Genomic DNA, 18,334 nt, shown 5'->3' on the forward strand with positions numbered 1-18,334 from the left:
GCCATTTGAATCCCAAGTCCATGTCCTCGGGTTTTCATTGAATGTTTCGTTGCGCCCTCGCTTTTGTTGCCTGGTGAAACACGGACCTATTTTGCCACAGCACAAAGAGTCATGGAGGTGGACTCAAGACAGAGCGAGTAGGACAATTTCTTTATGCGCCTTAATTTGGTGAGGCTTGGTAGAATGTTGTGCAACCACCGCCTGAAGCAGGCATGCTTGGTGTGTGTGCATGTGTGTCTGTGAGTGCGGGTTTCGGCTTATGCACAGCGTTGTGCACAAGCAGTGGAGGATACCCATTTGTGATGACCAGAATAAATGGCACTTTGGCAGGCCTTTCGTTTTTCTAAAATCGTTCTTCTATTTCGGATTTTGAATGGGTGTGCGGCAGTGTCGGCTTCGGCTCTCTCGAGAGCACATGGAAAGCGAAAGGCGAGATAAAATGCTACCCGCGCCAGGCGCTGGTAATCATCGTATCGGCCTGTTAGCTCGGCCTGCACTTGTGACGAAACAAAACCGTCTCTCAACCATTTGTACAAAGGTCGGCACGAGCACTTCTTTACAGAACACTGGTGTGGACTGTGTTTGAGGTCGACGAAACATTGCACAGAAGGGGCAAGATAGAGCTCCACTATGCACGCCGTCAGTAAGATCCTTGCAAGACAATGCGCGCGATGTGGCAATAAAGAAGTCATTTGAGCTCTAACTATGCCGGTCTGCGAGAAATGACAGGGCATATGGTCAAATGGAAATGCAGTTCAGAATAGTGCGGAAGAAAATAGTGGACCTACCGGTGTTATGCCAAAACAAGGACCAGGGAGGAAAGGTAAAAGGTACGCGATGGTGTGGGGTGGGCGACTAGGATCAAGCCAAGCACCCAAGGTTACTCAGTACGGCCTCAATCTTTGTGCAGTGAATCCGAGGAAAGGGAACTTTCCATTAAACAGGAGCTGCAGATGAACCAGCACAAGGTCCAGGAGGAGGTGCTTCAAATTGCTGCCAGCAAAGCAAAGCACGGCACCATGCACACCCCCATTGGTCTTGGATGGGAAGATGCCGCCACCAATGTGCAAAGCCGCACATGCTGCGAAGAAAGTCCCAGCAGTGGCACCCACACGCCGGCTTCGTCGCAAATATGCTGACCGTTCTTGGAAGACTGATGGCAAACGCCAGAATTATCATGAAATACGACTTGGCTCCTTTTCAGGCAGCAATGCACCTATACATTTCCGGTGCCACTGGCCTGGTGGTCGGAGCAAGAGGTGGTCTGCTGTTCGGCCTGGCTAGGCTTTGCACGTAAACAGACGTCTGTTTTGACCCTTCGGTCTATCGGCAGAGGATTATGGCTTCACGTAAAAGCGTCGGGGGGGGGGGGGGCACATGGTGCTGTGGGCGGTGTAATTGTGACGAACGTGCTTGTTATGAGGGGAGGTAAATACCTAGGAAACTTCTGGTAGAATCTCGCGTGGTTAGCTCTTCAACTTTACCAGGTGACGAAAGTTGAGCAAATCCAGGAAAAGCAACAAACCCACCAGAAGAAACCTTGAGAGAAGATGCGAATGACTCGCGTAGGGGCTGAGGCCTGGGAGGTGAACTTCTATGTCTTTCATTGGAACATTCCGTGTACAGGGAGGCGCAATACAAGCTACCACGGGCGGTTTGCCGTCAGTCCTGTCCGCAATGGTCCCTAAGTGAAGATCGACGGCGATATCATGGGGAGTTAAAGCTTTCTGCAATGGTCACTCAACCTAAAGGTTAAGGAGGGTCCACTTCGAGAAAATTGTGTTGGTTTTTCAGGCGGCAATACGCCCTCCAAAGAAATAGGGGAGGAGAAATGTTGCCAGCATTTCTTTAGAAAGACAGCTATTCGAAAGCCACAGGTGCTAGAAATGACTCCAAGGCATTTGCACCCAGCCTGCCCTGTAGCAATCTGGATTCTTCGTGACGTGTGTTGGTCACTGGCCACACGCCCATATTGGCAGTTGACAAAGAGCCTTCAAAATATCGCTTCTTAGACTTTTGACAATAGCTTCTTCCGTCTCCATCACAAAGAAACTATTTCTGTGAATTTTCGGCTTTCGAAAGCAGCACCGGTGCCAACCAGACATCCGGTAAAGTTGCCCAATTTTACCGAAATGGCAGCCGAGAGGTAAGGATACCTGGGTTTGGCTTTAGTTGTTTTGTTGCAGAGCACATTGATCTCGTCAAAGAAAAGAAAATTCAAACTGATAGAAGCAGTTATGATCCGACCGTACCTCTTGACGAGAGCCTCAAAGAGACCGTCACTTTCCACGGGAGAGAATATCAACAATATTCATTGCAGAATAATGTGTACTTCTCTCCCATAGATGAAGTAAATTGACCCATCCCTTTCTTGCCTTTGTATATGTGCATCGTTAGAGAGCCCCAGAAGTCAAAAACAACGACAGGAAACAATGACAGGCCATTCAAAACCTCATTTCTAACTCCCAGGCAGGACGAAGTTGAACGGCTCCAGGTCGCCCATGAGGCGTTCAGAAAAGTATTCGACAACCGTTTGATTTTCCCGCCCGTTCATCGGTTGAGAAAGGTTCTCGACTGCGGTTTCGGCACAGGAGCTTGGGCGGCCGAGGTTGCCGCGGAGTACCCAAGATGTGAGGTGTGTACTTTCCGACTTCTCCAAGTCTTTATTCGAGTCCACCAGTGCCTTCGGATAATATCGGTAGTGAGACTTTTCAAGATCACGATTTCAATCCGACTGCGTCTCCGGCTTCGAAGACAAAACAGCAGAAGGCAGTTGACGATTGCGTTTTCGAATCATACGCTAGAATTAAGAAAGACCACAAAGTCGTCGCTAACTCACTAACAATTGCAGGTCCTCGGAATCGACGTCAGCCCTCACATGGCACAAGACGATGATCTGCCAAATCTTGATTTTCAGGTTGATGACCTGAATAGGAGGTAAGCCAGGCCACTACTATTAAGAAGCATAGCCGTGGAAACATCTGTCATCCAAGTGAAGCTTATCTGACGACAAACTTATTCACAGATTCACATTCGACACAGGCGAATTCGATCTGGTGCACAGTCAGATGGTTGCAGGGGGGATAAACGCTGGACGATGGAAAAGTTACCTGAGAGACATGTATCGAGTAATACGACCAGGCGGTTGGTGTCAAATCGTCGAGATATATTACCAAGCACAATCAGACAACGGGTCTCTGACGGACGGTAAGTTTCAGGAAGGTCGTCACTGGTCTTGTTTGGTGCCATTTTATGTTAACCAAGGCCATGGCAAATCAGACAGTGGACTTCGACAGTGGTCCAAGCTGTACATGCAGGGCGTCAGCGATCTGAAAGACCCAAGAGCACCAGTCCGGATGGATGCCCTTGTTCGCCATGCCGGCTTCACGGAAGTTGAGTCGCGAGTTATGCAGATGCCAATGTGCGGGTGGCCAACTGGTATGACTGCGTTTCTCCTTGGCCATTGAGTTGTTGCCTTTGCTAACACCGGCATTAAAGATCCCCGAATGAACGAAGTCGGACGAATAAATAGGGAAAATGTGCAGAGATTGTTGTCATCGCAGGCGATGTACATCTTCACTGAGAAACTAGGGTAAGTTTCACTGTCCAAGCTTTCTGATGTTCGTTTCGACGGCCGGGTGAAATCGAATGTTGTTCGTGCTTTTGGTCTGATATCTCTGGCTAACGGTTATTACTGTGTGCTCATAGAATGCCTTACGACCAAGCCCAGGTGCTCATCGCACAGGCACGGTTAGAAGCAAACAACCCGGCAATTAAGGTATGGAAATGCTCTTAATACTGAACTTGATAGATGCCCGAGACCGTGTAATGAGAGAAGCAGCTTGATTGTCGGAAAGTCATTCCCCGCTATATTGTTAGCTAACATATCCTTTCGATTCTCGTTTTAGGCATATTTTCCATTGTGAGTATCCCCCTGAGCCCTTGTCCAACCCTAGTTCATTCAGATTCAACTTCAGGGCCAAATACTGATAAACTAAACCCACCTCCTAGATATGTATGCATTGGTCGGAAGCGTCACTGAGAAGACGGGGAGTCACATATATGAGTGTGCAAGTTGCTGGTCCAGATTGGTCCGAGTCCGAAGCCGTTCTTTACCAATAGAATGACGGGGTTCGTTCGCAATATCTTGAGGTATGAGACGAGACAATGGCTTTTGGAGCACTTTCGTCGGTGTTTCGAGTACCCTCTGTGTTGCCGATGTATGAAAGCCGACTGTGTTCGTCTTGTCTCAATGCGTGAAGCACGTTGACAGACTCTTTGACGAGCCCAAAAAGCAACTGCCAACCATTGAGCTTCACGATGTCCTTTGCCGCTCCATGTTCACTGCATGGCTAACTCGTTTTCGATGTCAATTTCAATGGCCATTTCAGAGCAAGCCCTTAACCTGCAGTTAGCTGACTTTCCTGCCCTATTTCTGTATAGCATCATACTTTCCATGGTAGCTGGCATATCAAATACTCAAATATCATTCCATTTGCTGTTAGAATATGGACAAGCCATACTTTCAGCACTTCGGAAAACGCCGTTCGTCGAGGCCCGACTATTAACAGTTGAGTGTGGCTTGTCTGTGATATGAATGCAGCTATTGAAAGGAGTGCCCGTTTCGTGTACAAGAAGATTGTTGTTTTGAAGATGGACCGCGCGAAGTTAATGCGATATGGGAGGGGGGGATAAAATATTAGACGGCTGACAAAGCTTGAGTCAGTCGTTCTTACCAAGGAAGTCAACTCGCTAAGCCTGTGAGACAGTTTTGCGGAAGGCAGGTCCTCACCTGCAGATTCCTGCCTGCCTTGGCAGTCGAGTTTGGCGGCGAAAAGCTGCCCTAACAGTTGATCAAGGCAGGAGCAACGGTGGTGGAGTGTGTAAATCAGGCATGGGGAAAGGGCGAGTGTTGGGAGCTTTAGGGAAAGAGCGAATCACGCACGTTGGAGTGGGCGAAGGGTACATCCCATGATGAGCAACATCCACCCACCTCTCGCCATTTTCAAGTCCTTTGGACAACAAACGTCAAGAGACACCCGGGACACAAGGAAAATGGAAGACGACAAAATGGGATGGACCACAGATATCCGCTCGGAATCTACCATTCGGCAACAGCATATGCACGGCGCACCAGCTTCTCCGCGAACGGCAGTATCGGGTCTAGGAAATGAAAAGGAGGAATTGATAGCAGGGTAAGTAGCGCCCAACCGCACCTTTCCCACGAAAACGACAGTGCTGACAACAATGAGTACCTTGTTTCCCTATTTACAACTACAGATAGACTCCGGCCGGGACAACTCATCAGAGGGCCACCCAACGCACGTGTTGGCCAACCCCAGCTTAGCTTGGAGGGATGTCGATTGACAATTATTGCCTGGCATGACCGGGAGTTTACTTGCGAGCCAGTCTTCTACTCTTGGACAAGCCCAGTTCCATATCCTACATTGGGGAACAAGGATGATGTCCAGCCCGTTCCTGCCCAACTAGCAGGTGCATTCATGTACACACTGCTGTTTCCTTCGCGTCACCCTCCCTATCTTCCATCCTCTTTGACACCGCCGGTTGGGCCAACGAGTTTCACCAGAAGACAACGCGAGCTTTTTTTCTTGCGTTTGAACGCGGAAAAGGAAGGCTGCAAGCGGTGATCAACCCATCCGCAGCACATCCTTGTCTGACTGGCCATTAATTAAGTTGATCTCCAGTTGGAGGGTGTTGGTGTGGGTGGAGCTAACTGTGTTTCTGACTGGTTCTGAAGAAGCACAACAAATCGGACGAACGCCGCGCCCTGGGATTATCACAGAACGGATCCGACGAGTGCTGGTCAAGTAAGCCCCACGTTCCTGTCACCGAACCCCAACCCACAAGGTCGAGGAGGTGTCCAGTCCAGGTTTGTGGAAAGTCAAGTTCTCGTGGTAAGAAAGAAAATGATAGCGACGGCCAGTGAGGTTTGTCGACTGAATGGGCTGGTCACCTTTGCCAGAGGCAAGTTTAAGGTCGGCACCGCGTCCTCGACGAGACATGTCATACTGGTTTAGCCCAGGCCCGTGTGGTGTTCCACCACGAGCAACAAACGCCACACAGCATCTGGCGACCACGGGCGTGCACTGTCTGGCCTAGGCCGAGGGCTGTCTATGCGGCTGGCAGCCGCTCATTGCGCACTACGCTGTGGACGGCGTCGATGACACCTAATTTTGCATTTATGTTCCTGATCGCGACGACTAACGACTTTGACCGGCCGACCGAGGACACACACGTCTTTGATCTGTTTGCAACGGACACGCTGGGGCAGATGAGGAAGGCTTGGTCGGTGGAGCGGGTGGAATGACCGGCCGAGACTGAGACGAGCATTCTGTCCGCGCCGTCGGTCAACTTTTGGACTTTCGTGCATAATCATATTATCGTACGGTGAAGAGTTGTTCCTACGGGGCTTCAAGGAAACAATAAAATATACCTCCGTGTACAGAGAGTAGATTTTAATGAATATCCTTTCACCTTTCTCGATTGTTTTTCGTCTCACTTTCTTCTCCTTCACCTCGGCCGTACACAGCGGCTTGAGGCAGTCAGTCTTGTCGAAGTGTCGAGGCACGCACGCGGGGCCCAGGGAGGACGTCTTTGGCAGCTATCGTGGGGACAGAGAGAGGGATAGTCATTCACATAGGAATAGCTTGTCTTTGTAGGTCGTGGACCTGTATGGCGAGTAGCTTTCAAAGCAGCATTAAACAGTACAACAAGGCGACGTCGTCTACCACAACACACGTCCAGCCGCACTTAGTGCAATGGCCAGACCATGCCAACTCATTTAGCAATCCATCGACACGCCAATAACTCTTCTCCCTGGAAGTCAGAGTAGATAGGTCCGCCAGGTCGCACCCTTTGCTTTTTGGGAGGCGCGCGGCTTACACAGCTCACACAGCGAAAAATATACACGAACGCACACTACACGACGTGTTCGGAACCAGATATGACATGCAGCGCAGCTGCCGGATTTTATAGCTGTATTATACACGAGATCCATAGAGCATGTGGCGCACAGCCCACAAGCCTTTGTTTCCCTTCCCATCAGCATCACCAAAATCCAGAATCTTGTCCGCACATTAGTTCCAGGCTACCATGTTCTGTAGGAACTGCTGTCTTTAGAGTTTGTCCATGGTTCCTTCGGCGTCATGGGTGCACTATCAACGAAGTACTGTCTGGTAGATGCTTCGGTATTTGCCGTCACAGTACTGAAGAAGATTTTTGGGGGGAGGATCGGGGGAGGTCAGAAGCAGGCTTAGAGGCCCAGGGGGGGGGCCTTGGAGGAGGTCAGGCAAAAGGCCTAGGGAAAGGGGCCTAGGGGAAGATCCTGGAAGAAAGTCGCCTGGCCTAAGAGGGATAGACAGCTCCGCTGAAGCCTAGAGGAGAGGCCAGGGGGGCAGCGGCCAGCCTAGGAAAAAGCGGCGTCGTTACAGTGATGGTGTATTTTTAGTATTAACGTGGGGGCGGCGCAGAGATTCTCGGCGCGTAACTATAGCAAAAATTTAGGCGCGAAGAAGGCTACAGGTGTGTTTTTCTCTCTATCTAATTAAGTTCCGTGTGAACCTGGGCGAGGCGAAGTCGCAAAACCAGATTGCCCAGGGACTGGTCCTCCTCAATTAGACCTTCGTCAGACCCGTTCTCTCCTGATCGCTCCTCCAATTTTCCACGAAGTGAACTCGTGAACATGGACTGCCTAGATGAGATCAGAGTAGTAACATCCACCCCCTCCGGGTTGGCCAGAACGCTATATTGCATGCGAACATCATCGAGAGGGACCAGGCCGGCCTTTTTCCGGAGCTTCTGAAACCGCGTAAGGATATCGCGGGCTAGACCGTCTTCGAGCAGATCCGGGTAGGATGTGCCATCGAGCAGCACCACAACATCTTCGTCAAAGGATGGCTCCCAGGTGGGGCCATCTGTTGGCGAGGACGCATTCTGTTTCTCAACAGGCATCTCCCACACGATGCTCAAGTCATTTTCTGTGAGGTGTATCCCCTGAACCACGATATGCTTCTCGCGCTGGTACGTCCGAAGTGCCTCCTGCGTCAGACCAGGAAGCGCCTTGCGAACAACCTGGACGTCTTTTTTGAGCCTCTTACCCAGCGTTGGCCAATCCACTTTCGCCTTGAGATGAATGCCGTACTCCTCTTCGTCATCTGTGAGTACGATGTCCCGAACGTTGAGTTCTTCTGCCACGTACGACCGTAACCGATCAACGTCGGCAAGAAACTGGGCATCTCCAATCACCACCAACGATTTGAGGGGGGACTTGAGGCTAATGCCAAGGCGCTCTCGCGCTGTTCTCGCGAGTCTGATGACTCTCTGCATGGCAGACATCTGCCTCTCCACCACGGTATCTAGGAGCGCCTCTTGGACCACGGGGAAAGGAAGAAAGTGGACGCTCGCTGTATTTTCGCGTCCGTCGTCAAAGTCGCTGATATACGGTTTCAATAGACCATAAATGTGCTCCGTGATGAACGGTGTGAACGGAGCCATAGAGCGTACAACGGTGAAGAGGACCTGGAAGAGCGTGTTGAGCGCTGCGGTCGTATCTCCCACGCCCAGGCCAGCTGCGCCTTTAAGTCGTTTGCGGTTGAAGCGAATGTACCAGTTCGTCAAGTTATCGATGACTTGCAGCAGTCGTGGAACAACTGTGTATAAGCGATACCCTGGGAAAATGTAAGACAAATGTATGGGAAAAAAAGGGTTGGGGTTATCTTTTATAATATACTTGTACTTACCTTCCATTTCTTGGTCCATGAACCGCAGGAGACTTTGGCAGTCGGCAAGGATCCATCGGTCTGTGATATTCAAGATCTTGTCGCTTGCAGATGATGTGGAAATAAAAGCCTTCCCTGTCGTGTTTTGAAATAGGATGGCCTGCTCCGAGAAGAAACGGTAGCTGTTCCAAAGAGGCAGCAGTACGCGACTTATGACTTCTCTGACTCCAGCCTCGTTGAAGCGCAGCGGCTCGCCTCGGACGACGGGCGAGTTGATGAGGTAGAGGCGAAGTGCATCCGACCCGTAGTTGTCAAGAATATGAGATGGGTCTGGGAAATTCTTCAAGCTCTTGGACATCTTCTTGCCATCTTCGGCCAGCACAAGCCCGTTGACGATGCAATTTCGGAACGGTGACACGCCAAAGAGCTTGTTCCCGAGAACCGTCAGGGTGTAGAACCAGCCGCGCGTCTGGTCGAGGCCCTCAGCAATGAAGTCCGCTGGGAAGAGATCTCCTTGGAACCGGTCTTTGTTTTCGAACGGATAGTGGTTCGAGGCATATGGCATGCTCCCGGACTCGAACCTAAAAGGGCCATGGTCAGTCGCGTACTTGTAAAAGAGCGTTGGCGAAGAGAACATACCAGCAATCAAAAATCTCATCAATCCTATGCAAAACACCTTTCCCCTTCTGTGATGGAATCGTAATATGATCCACCTTATCCCTATGAATGTCATCGAGCGGCCCGTTATATCCGCTAAGGCGTCTCAGCTCCTCTCGACTCCCGACGCATACCACTTCCTCGTAGTCGTCGCTGACCCACAGCGGAATCGGCGTGCCCCAGTAGCGATTGCGGGAGACGTTCCAGTCGTGCGCGTTTGTCACCCAGTTCGCAAACCGCTTGTCCTTCACGGTTTCTGGCACCCACGTTGTGCCCTCGAGGTTGCCGAGCATGGTTGGAGTCGAATTGGTCACTTTGATAAACCAAGCTGAGACGGCCTTGCGAATAAGTTGCGTTTGCGATCTAGGGCAGAACTTGTCCACATGCGTTACCTGCGTCTCGACTACGAGGCGCCCGGTCGGTCGTAAATCTTTGATAATAGCCTTGTCTGCGGCCTTCACATGCTGTCCCTTATAGTCGGCCACCTCATGCGTAAAACGCCCTTCGTCGTCCACCGGACATGGCGGCAGCCGATCTTTCGAAATGAAACCAGCAGCAATGGCGGCATCGTAGTCCTCCTGGCCGAACGCGGGGGCCATGTGGACGAGTCCTACACCTTCACCGGCTTCGACGAACTCTGCACCGATCACTTGAAAACAGTCGGCGAACGTGCTCGTGAAATATTCGAAGAGGGGTTTGTATCGCCATCCAACCATGTCACTTCCCATTATTTTGTGGACAACTTTATACTTGGCCTTCTTAGGATCCTTGTAGAGTGTCGACAGGCATCCCTCCAGGAGTATGTAATAGCGCCCTGATTTTTCGTCCAAGATCTTGATGTATTCAAAGGACGGCTTAACCGCAATAAGCAGGTTCGACGGCAAGGTCCACGGGGTTGTTGTGTAGACGAGCAGCGATGTGTTTTCGTGCCCATACCCCTCGAGAAGCGGGAAGGACACCACGACGGCGGGATCCACGGTGGTCTTCTCGTTCTGCCTCTCCTCCATGTGGCTCAGCGGCGTGCCAAGCGCCGTTGAGAAGGGCATGATCTGATAGGCACGATACACATCGCCTTTGGCATGTAGCTGCTGGAAAACCCACCAGCAGGACTCCATAAAGGTCACGTCCATGGACTTGTAGTCGTTCTCAAAGTCGATCCAGCGCCCCAGGCGCTCGATGACCTGCTGCCATTCCTCCGCATACGTCATGACGATAGCTCGACACTCGGCGTTATACTGCTCGATGCCCATCTTGATAACCGCTTCGCGGCCTGAGACGTGCAGCTTCTTGTCGACCTCGTGCTCCACGGGCAGGCCGTGCGTGTCCCACCCAAAGCGGCGGACTACGTGATAGCCTTTCATGGACCAGTATCGAGGAATGATGTCTTTGATCGTGGATGTGAGAAGATGGCCATAGTGCGGAAGCCCTGCATGATTGTTAGCCACAAGAATCCAACAGAAACAGGGAAACAGGAGGCGGCTGCACCCGCCCACTCACCGGTTGCTGCACGACAGAAAAAAAGGGTTAGCAAGCGTGTATAAACAACAAAGACAAGGATCATGTAAGAGAAGTAGCGGCGGCAGCAGGTCAGACGACCAGGCCATGACCTACCAAAGGGCGGGCCATCATAGAAGGTGAAGCGTGGACCATTCTCCGTGAGCCGGAGCTGTGTCTGGAAGGCATCGATTGCCTTCCAAAATTGAATTGTCGCCTCCTCGGTTTTAGGGAAGCTGATGCTCATGATGTCGGTATGGTCTCTGAATGTCTGACTATGTTCAAGAAGCGGACGTAGTTGTCGCGCAAAGAGGGAGGAATAAGTACTCCGTAAGAATGGGGCGTGAGTCACACTGGTGAAACAAGAGCAAAACAGAATGTATGATAGACTTTATTACGCTGCCTCCCAAAAAGGCATTTGCCCTCACCGCCTCATAGCTGGAGTTTCCCGCCTCCCAAAAAGGCATTGACAATAAACCAAAAGCCATCCACATCGACGAACATTAACGCACAATCTTGGTGAGCTTGCCGCGCGATGTTGAGTACTGTACATTCGTAACCTTTGCCTCTTTGCTGTCAGAGTAGCGCCTGGTGGAGCTTCAACGAACCTTGGCCCGCTAATGCTCAGCCTGTTCCTTCCCTTTGGCTGAGGAGTCTGGGGAAGGGGGGAACGCTACAATCTAACCGGCCAATTCAACAGCCTTCCGCAGCTGGAGCAAAATTTTAGGGTCAGGCACAACACTCCCAGCAACTCACTCTTTACGAGACTGACCACGCACCAACGTCTAGATCACCTCCAGACCGCACGATACGCGACCGAACTGCGAAATATCACAAACCACCACCCGGCCTGAGCTCTTCCACTCCCTCCAACGACACAGCGCCCCACGAAGCCACAATACGCGATGACGTCCAGACTCAGCATTGGGCGGCTTACCGCCACCGCGCCCTCCCGGCTGCTCTCCCCAAGTGCCGCATCACCCCTTGTCGCCTCGGTTACAGCACGGTGCTGCACGCAGCGTCGGACGTACTCGTCGGAAGAGGATGCCCCGCCACCACCTCTGCTTGCCAAGCTCAGAGGCGACCTCAAGACAGCAATGAAGGCCAAGGACAAGAACCGCCTGACAGTGCTCCGGGCTATTATGGCCGCGACACTCAATGCGAGCAAGACGGCGAACCCGGTCAACACAAATGCCAAGGTTGTGGCGCTGCTCCGGAAAACGGCAAAGTCGTCGCAGGACGCTGTGGCTGAGTTCCGTCAGGCCGGCCGGGAGGATCTAGCCGAGCAGGAAGAGAACCAGATCAAGATTCTCGAGGAGTACGCAGACAGCGGCGGCGTCAAGATCGATCCGGCCGAGGTTGAGGCGGTGGCCAAGGAGGTCCTGGCCAAGCTGAAGGAGGAGCGCGGCGGAGCTACTGTTAAGGCCGGCGATGTGATCAAGATCCTGGTGGCACCTGGTGGCCCGCTGGACGGCAAGGACGTTGACAGAGCTGAGATGGCACGGACGGTGAAGAACTTGGTTGCCTAGAAAATCAGTGGTCCGGAGGACAGAAGCGAGTTTGGAGACGAAAGCCCGGCGCCTGGTTTACGAGCACCATGGCCCACGAAAGAGACACAAGAGAGTATTACGAAAATGAAAACATTCTGCTCCATCTTGCAGCCACGTGCATAGCATGCAGCCTCTCGTTGGGGACCTGAGCCAGCCAACCTCGGGCACAAAGCAAAGGCTCCTCTAGTATTCGAGCAAGGCAGATATCATTGCCATGGATGGGCAATGATCCGAGGTTCGGTTGCGAACAGAGAGGCTGAACGCCATACGGATGCGATCTTATATTTCGACTTATTTCTGTTCTGCTCGCAGCCGACTCCCGTGCTAAGAAGCCTGTGCGACAGTTTACTGACAAGGCTGCACGACAAAATTAAACGACCCCGGCATAATCACAAAACCATCGATTCCGCGTCACTGAGAACATATCCTCATAAGATCCGCATCGGAGCATCGGTGGTGTTTCGGGCGCATCTTCTGCAGCAGTCTTTATTCTGTACCGTTTCGCCGCTGGTCTCTTGTTGGTCTCCTTGTTGGTCACGGTCACAAGGCACGATGTTAGCCTGACAGAAAGTGGATTAAATTGACCTGGCGTCCAGAAACGACGTTAACCAAAACATGCGGCTGATTAGTGCCGCAGAACACCACCAAGACCAGTGTTGTTTATCAGAACAAAGACACGGACGATGTCCTCCGATTCAACATAGGCCCATTTACTTTATGGTGTCGCTGGTCTGCCTTGAAACAAATTCATGGGCGCGGATCATGGCCCCGGTGGACAAAAGGCACCGCAATATTGCAAAGGAGGGTGGCAGAGAGAGAATAGAGGCGGCCTACGAGTACGCCAAGATTCGACCAGGCAAATCTTGGCTTTCGGCAAGGCTTCCCCTCACTTCACCACAGTCTATCTCCATTTCTGACTTGTCCACTTGCATGATAACGACGTCTAAACAGTATCTTTCTAGATTTCCACACTGTTTTTGCTCCTGTTTGTTCACCTGTGATCCCTTCCTGGGGGTTCTGCCTTGCTGTTCGCTTAGAATCGCTTTAGTCGAAATCCGGAGACCAACACTAGTGACGGCAATAGAGCAAAATGACGGCGGTCGCGTGGCTGAGAGACAATAGAAAAAACGAGACGGTTACACCTTGCCGCACTTATTTACACAAGCTCGCACATGGCACTTCCTAAACCGGCGGACTTTTATGTCCCTGGGGAGCTACCAACACAAATGCACTTCCTCGCTTTGTCGTAACTCTAGTGTGTGTTTTGTATCCCGTACAAACGCATGTTCAGTGAGGGGAGCGCCATGTTCACGAGTGGGTGTGCACACCTTGATCAAGGCGACTTGCTTAAACCACACATGCACCAGGCAGCCAAGCCCTCGGCCTGCTTGCAATCATAGAAAGCGACAACAGCCGCAAGTCTGACCACAAGCAAAAGAGCATCCTACGTGTTTGTTGTTCCAAACCTCCAGAAACTACCATTCTTCCCGGGTCGCCCATAACCTATTCTCAGTGTGATACGAACGACGAACCGACTCTTCGCCAGGGCAGGATTTCCCCATTGAATGGCTTTCTTTCCCCGTGCAAGGATCTGCCACAGTCCTGAACCTATTGTCGGCCTTCCCACGGACGAGAGGACTGCCACCCGGGACAGCAGCGGATCGAGCGGCATCATGGCCATACCGGTGTCGTCCGCACCCTCAGACGATCCAGAGCTGCACTATCCCTTTTACCACCAGCGCGGACGCCGTCGGCGCCGCAGTCCGCCGCCGATGCCCGCTTACGACGGCCACAATGTGCCTCTGTCGCTTGCCATGACGACACCGCAGCCGATGCATCGTCCGTTTCACCCGCCCCGCACGCGGCACAATCCACATCCGCGCCAGCAGACGCCGCCAGGCAGTTCCGGCACGTTCCGGGGCCGCTGTCGACACAGGTCGCCGTCTGTGGGCGCCACGGCTGCCTCTGCCGCTGTGACCGCCCCGACACTCTTCCGCAAGGCGTCCTCACGGTCCTCGCGACCAGGCACACGCTCATCGTCTGTGGCGTCATCCATGCATCACATCTCTCGGCCATCTTCGCCGCACGAGTGGTGGGGCGCGACCTCTGGCGCTGCCGCTGCCTCCAGCAATGGCTACGGCAAGAGCAGCAGCTGGCTGCGCCGCAGTGTCAGTCGCAGCCGCGGCCGCCAAGGGCGGCGTGTTGTTCCGGGTTCTGTCGCAGATTCTGCCGCCGCTCGACGCGGTATCGACTCCCCGTCGCCACGCCGCAAGACGGCCTACCGCACGCCCATGGAGACGGACCACGCGATGATGATGCAGCACTACACGCACCGTGCCCTACTAGCACCACCACGGCCCCACGCCAAGCCGGTCTCCCGGCGCAGCCACTGTCCGTCGCGGTCCGGTTCGGCCGAGGGCTACCACGACGACACAAGCGACTTGCCCGCAGCCTCATCGTTGACTATTGACCCGATCGCCATGGCAGCACGTCGACGGCGTCGGCGGCAGCGGACACAAAGCCGACCGCGGCCGCGGCGGGTGATGAGTGGAGATAGGATTGGGGACGGAGGTGGTCCTGCCAGCAATGGACTGTACGAGCTGGCTGGCTACTACACATTTGACCACGGCGGTCCAGCGGCCCACGTAGAATCCGTCCATGTACCTGGCGATACCACAGCCGCAACGTCACTCCTACAGTTCCAGATGCTACTAACCGAGTCCAGCGACACAACAAGCGTTTGTGATGCAATGGACGTGGAGATGGACTAGGACATCATTCGTGTCTACCGCACATCTCTCTTCCACTCCTTCAAAATTGGTTACTCAATTGCATCGCACTGTTTCTGTAGGCTTTATCATACCGTTCCTTTTAATACCTAATCTTCCAGTTTGGTGTTCCTAGCCAGGCTCATAATAATTCCAAAGTCATTTGTCTTCGTTGCCATTCAGTCTAGGATTGCGTTAGGTCGGGCTGTAATATTTTAACTAGTTATTTCATAATTAATTTGAATTTATAATTTCGACAATGTATGTTGTTTTTATTTTTATTTTTTTTTAAAAAAAAAGGACGAACGGAAGAGTTTTTTTTACAAGTTTTATTTACCGGGCTGTTTAGCTTCTTTTTATTTCAATTATAACTTTTTTCATCAATGTGAATCGCTCATGAATATAAGCAGAGAGGAACTCAAGATTCAGTCTTTTCTGAAAAAGCTCCCACTCTTTTACATTACCTTAAAAGTTGTATTTACGTCCATGATCAGTACTCTCCTCTACGGTTGTGCCCATCCTGTTTCATTCCATGTGCTACGGTGCCTTTTCTCGTGTCTTGGTGTTTTTGATTCCTGATGACCACCTGACTGGATTTATTTCTATATTTCGTGCATCTTGGCCGTCCATGCCGCGCAGACGTGCGTCTGCCTACCATGCAAGTGCTCATTATGTGATATGTGCCAGCGAATGAACGAAGAGAGCACACAGTATTACGGAGTACGGCATATATTGCCACCTGCTCTCTGATGTTTATCACGTAGAGGTGCATTATGCTCCGGAAACGTGCATTTTTCTTCTTCGTTCCCCGTCGTATCTACGAATGTGATCCTCTTCATCCGGGAGACCGACCGTATGACGCACGGCAACGAGGCCGGACACAGCAGCACATTTGCAGACGCGGAGATTTGGAAAGTGGCTGGGCTTTTGATGCCAACGCCTTACGAAGAGCCTCCTCTTGATAAGTCGCCTTCTGGGGTGGCCGGAGATGTTTCAACGCATCTGTGCTGTGTCTCGCATTTGTTTCCCCCCCAATACTGCACTTCGTACATGCATGCGGAGGGACGTGCTGGCAATACCAAGCGGTGAATGCTGCCCAATGGCCCCCAGATCCGCAAAGGACGTGTCCAGGCATCCATCCCTGAGTGATGTGTCTCACACTTGTCTTTGCTTTCTCGTCTTTCTACGATGCCCCTGTCTTGTGACGTCTGTCAATCTTGTCGCGTTTGTCACTTTACAACCGAGAAACTTTATGTGTCACGACGAGACACGATGGCGAGACCAAGATACGAGTGGGAAAGGAAAGAAAGTACACTTTACGGCCACTGTTGCAGCATGCGGCTCATCACGCACCCCTCTGTCAACACGACATACGTTCATCACACGCATCACACATCTCTTTGGGGGGAAGACAGACGCAAGACGTAAGACGCATTCACGAAAAAACGCACGATACAGGGCCAAGGCCATTTGCCAGCTCATTCCCACCTCCACTCCCCTTCCATGCACGAGCAGCAGAGGAAGAAAAGAAGACAGGCAAATCAACGACAAGACCACTCACACAAAGCACTCACAGGAGAAAAAAAAATAAGCAAAGGCATGTCTCACTGGCACATATATGCATGCCTCTGAATATATTACGCTTTGAAGACGACACAAGTGGTGAAGATGATGAAGATGAAGAACAATGAAAGAAACGAGACGCATACCAAAAGCAACCCCGGGCATGGCGATGCAGCGCTTTTGTTTTCCGTTTCTGTGAAGATGCAGACCGACACCGACACTTTTAAAGAGAGGAAAAAGAAATACCTGATCGGCCGCAGTCTGCGCCTATGTCCCCCATGAATACGGATCCATCCCATGGTTAGCTGAGAACGGGGGAGCGGCTCTCTCTATTTTCTCCATCTTGATCTCTCGTCCCTTCTCGTCTTTCCGTCGCCGTCTCATAGTCTCCATTCTATATTCAACAAACGGGGCCCTCGACTTCTCTAGATAGCTCACGGCCTTCTTTCTCAGGCAACGACCAATCACCCGGCGCTCAACGTATTCGATTTCCAATCCCCAAGTAAGACATACATACAGTGCTTTTGCTTGACCTCGTAGCACATTAGCTTCATCGCGAGTAGGCGATGTTTTCGGTCTTGCATGTCCTGTTGTCTGACCTTTTTATTCAGATTCGTTGTCTGTTATAGACCAGGTTTCGGGTTGATAGAAGGACAAACGAGGGTGACGTCCAGCTGAAAGAGAAGCGTCACGCGTCTGAGCCCCTGTTGACCATTGGACATTACCGGCTTGGCCTGCAGTAGCCGCAGCAGGGGAAAACATAAATACATAATATAAAATAGAATGATAAAACTGCCCCCAGGCTTGCCTACATTTTCTACAAGGCGACCGGTGGAGACCGCTCTTTCGTTTTCGCTTTATTGTTTTGTGCCTCACCCCGTTCCCCCGTGAAGATGCTGCGCGGAGCCAGAAGCAGTGTTACGGGTTGTGGAGATCACGACCTAGCAGACCTGCAGACCTGCAGGAGCGGTGCAGAAGCGCTACAGCAGCGGCCTGCAGAAGTCCAACGAGGAAGGCGAAACGTAGGTGGAGAATTGAAAGGGGCACAAACCTAGAACTGATGTCCAAAGAGAGGCCAAGCCAAAACGAAAGTGTATTTCCGCTGCGCAGTGGTGCTGAGAATCCACTGCGATATGGAGCGATCAGAAGCGATGAACAACTTGGGAGCTTGGTATGTGGACTGACCGGCGGGCTTTCTTTCTTGTTTTGGTCTGGCCTCGAAAGGCCTCTTATGCTCCGGTGTGCTGTTATTTACGTCCAGAGAATTATCGTCGTTAACAAAACACGCCATACGACTCTTGACCGCTGCCAGAAGCCGACAAAAGAAAAGAAAAGCAAAATCAACTGCACGGTAGACCGACGAGACAAAAGAGCAATCATCTGCACCAGGCAGTACACTGCTCGCCGGCATGTAAATATAGAAGCTCGTTTGAATTTGTGCGTCGCAATGAGGGCAAGGGCTTCACTGCGGCAAACTAAACAACGAAACAGACGGTGGTGACTCTTGGGGGGAGGGGGGGAGGGTGACTGGTGCCTGTTTGTCTCCCATTCGATTGAAATTAAA

The 18,334-nt window shown here is 51.8% G+C and overlaps 4 protein-coding genes across 4 annotated transcripts; 3 read left to right on the forward strand and 1 right to left on the reverse strand.

The window, feature by feature from the left end:
• Window positions 1-5,927: 5,927 nt before the first annotated feature.
• Window positions 5,928-6,328, forward strand: SPBR_03345 (uncharacterized protein; the record flags this gene model as incomplete). Its single annotated transcript, XM_040761647.1, has 2 exons — window positions 5,928-5,996; window positions 6,044-6,328. 2 exons carry the CDS (start codon window positions 5,928-5,930, stop codon window positions 6,326-6,328), a joined length of 354 nt encoding a protein of 117 aa, XP_040620346.1.
• Window positions 6,329-7,560: 1,232 nt separating this feature from the next.
• Window positions 7,561-11,136, reverse strand: SPBR_02225 (isoleucyl-tRNA synthetase; the record flags this gene model as incomplete). Its single annotated transcript, XM_040760528.1, has 4 exons — window positions 7,561-8,669; window positions 8,760-9,319; window positions 9,378-10,821; window positions 11,007-11,136. The coding sequence occupies 4 exons, from the start codon at window positions 11,134-11,136 to the stop codon at window positions 7,561-7,563; spliced, it is 3,243 nt and encodes a 1,080-aa protein (XP_040620347.1).
• Window positions 11,137-11,794: 658 nt separating this feature from the next.
• Window positions 11,795-12,418, forward strand: SPBR_03258 (uncharacterized protein; the record flags this gene model as incomplete). The annotated part of the gene is made up of 1 exon (XM_040761561.1): window positions 11,795-12,418. One exon carries the CDS (start codon window positions 11,795-11,797, stop codon window positions 12,416-12,418), a length of 624 nt encoding a protein of 207 aa, XP_040620348.1.
• Window positions 12,419-14,112: 1,694 nt separating this feature from the next.
• Window positions 14,113-15,210, forward strand: SPBR_02975 (uncharacterized protein; the record flags this gene model as incomplete). Its single annotated transcript, XM_040761278.1, has 1 exon — window positions 14,113-15,210. One exon carries the CDS (start codon window positions 14,113-14,115, stop codon window positions 15,208-15,210), a length of 1,098 nt encoding a protein of 365 aa, XP_040620349.1.
• Window positions 15,211-18,334: the final 3,124 nt, after the last annotated feature.

Source organism: Sporothrix brasiliensis (assembly GCF_000820605.1).
Source record: "Sporothrix brasiliensis 5110 chromosome Unknown Cont17, whole genome shotgun sequence".
In the NCBI taxonomy this organism is placed as follows: Eukaryota; Fungi; Ascomycota; class Sordariomycetes; order Ophiostomatales; family Ophiostomataceae; genus Sporothrix; species Sporothrix brasiliensis.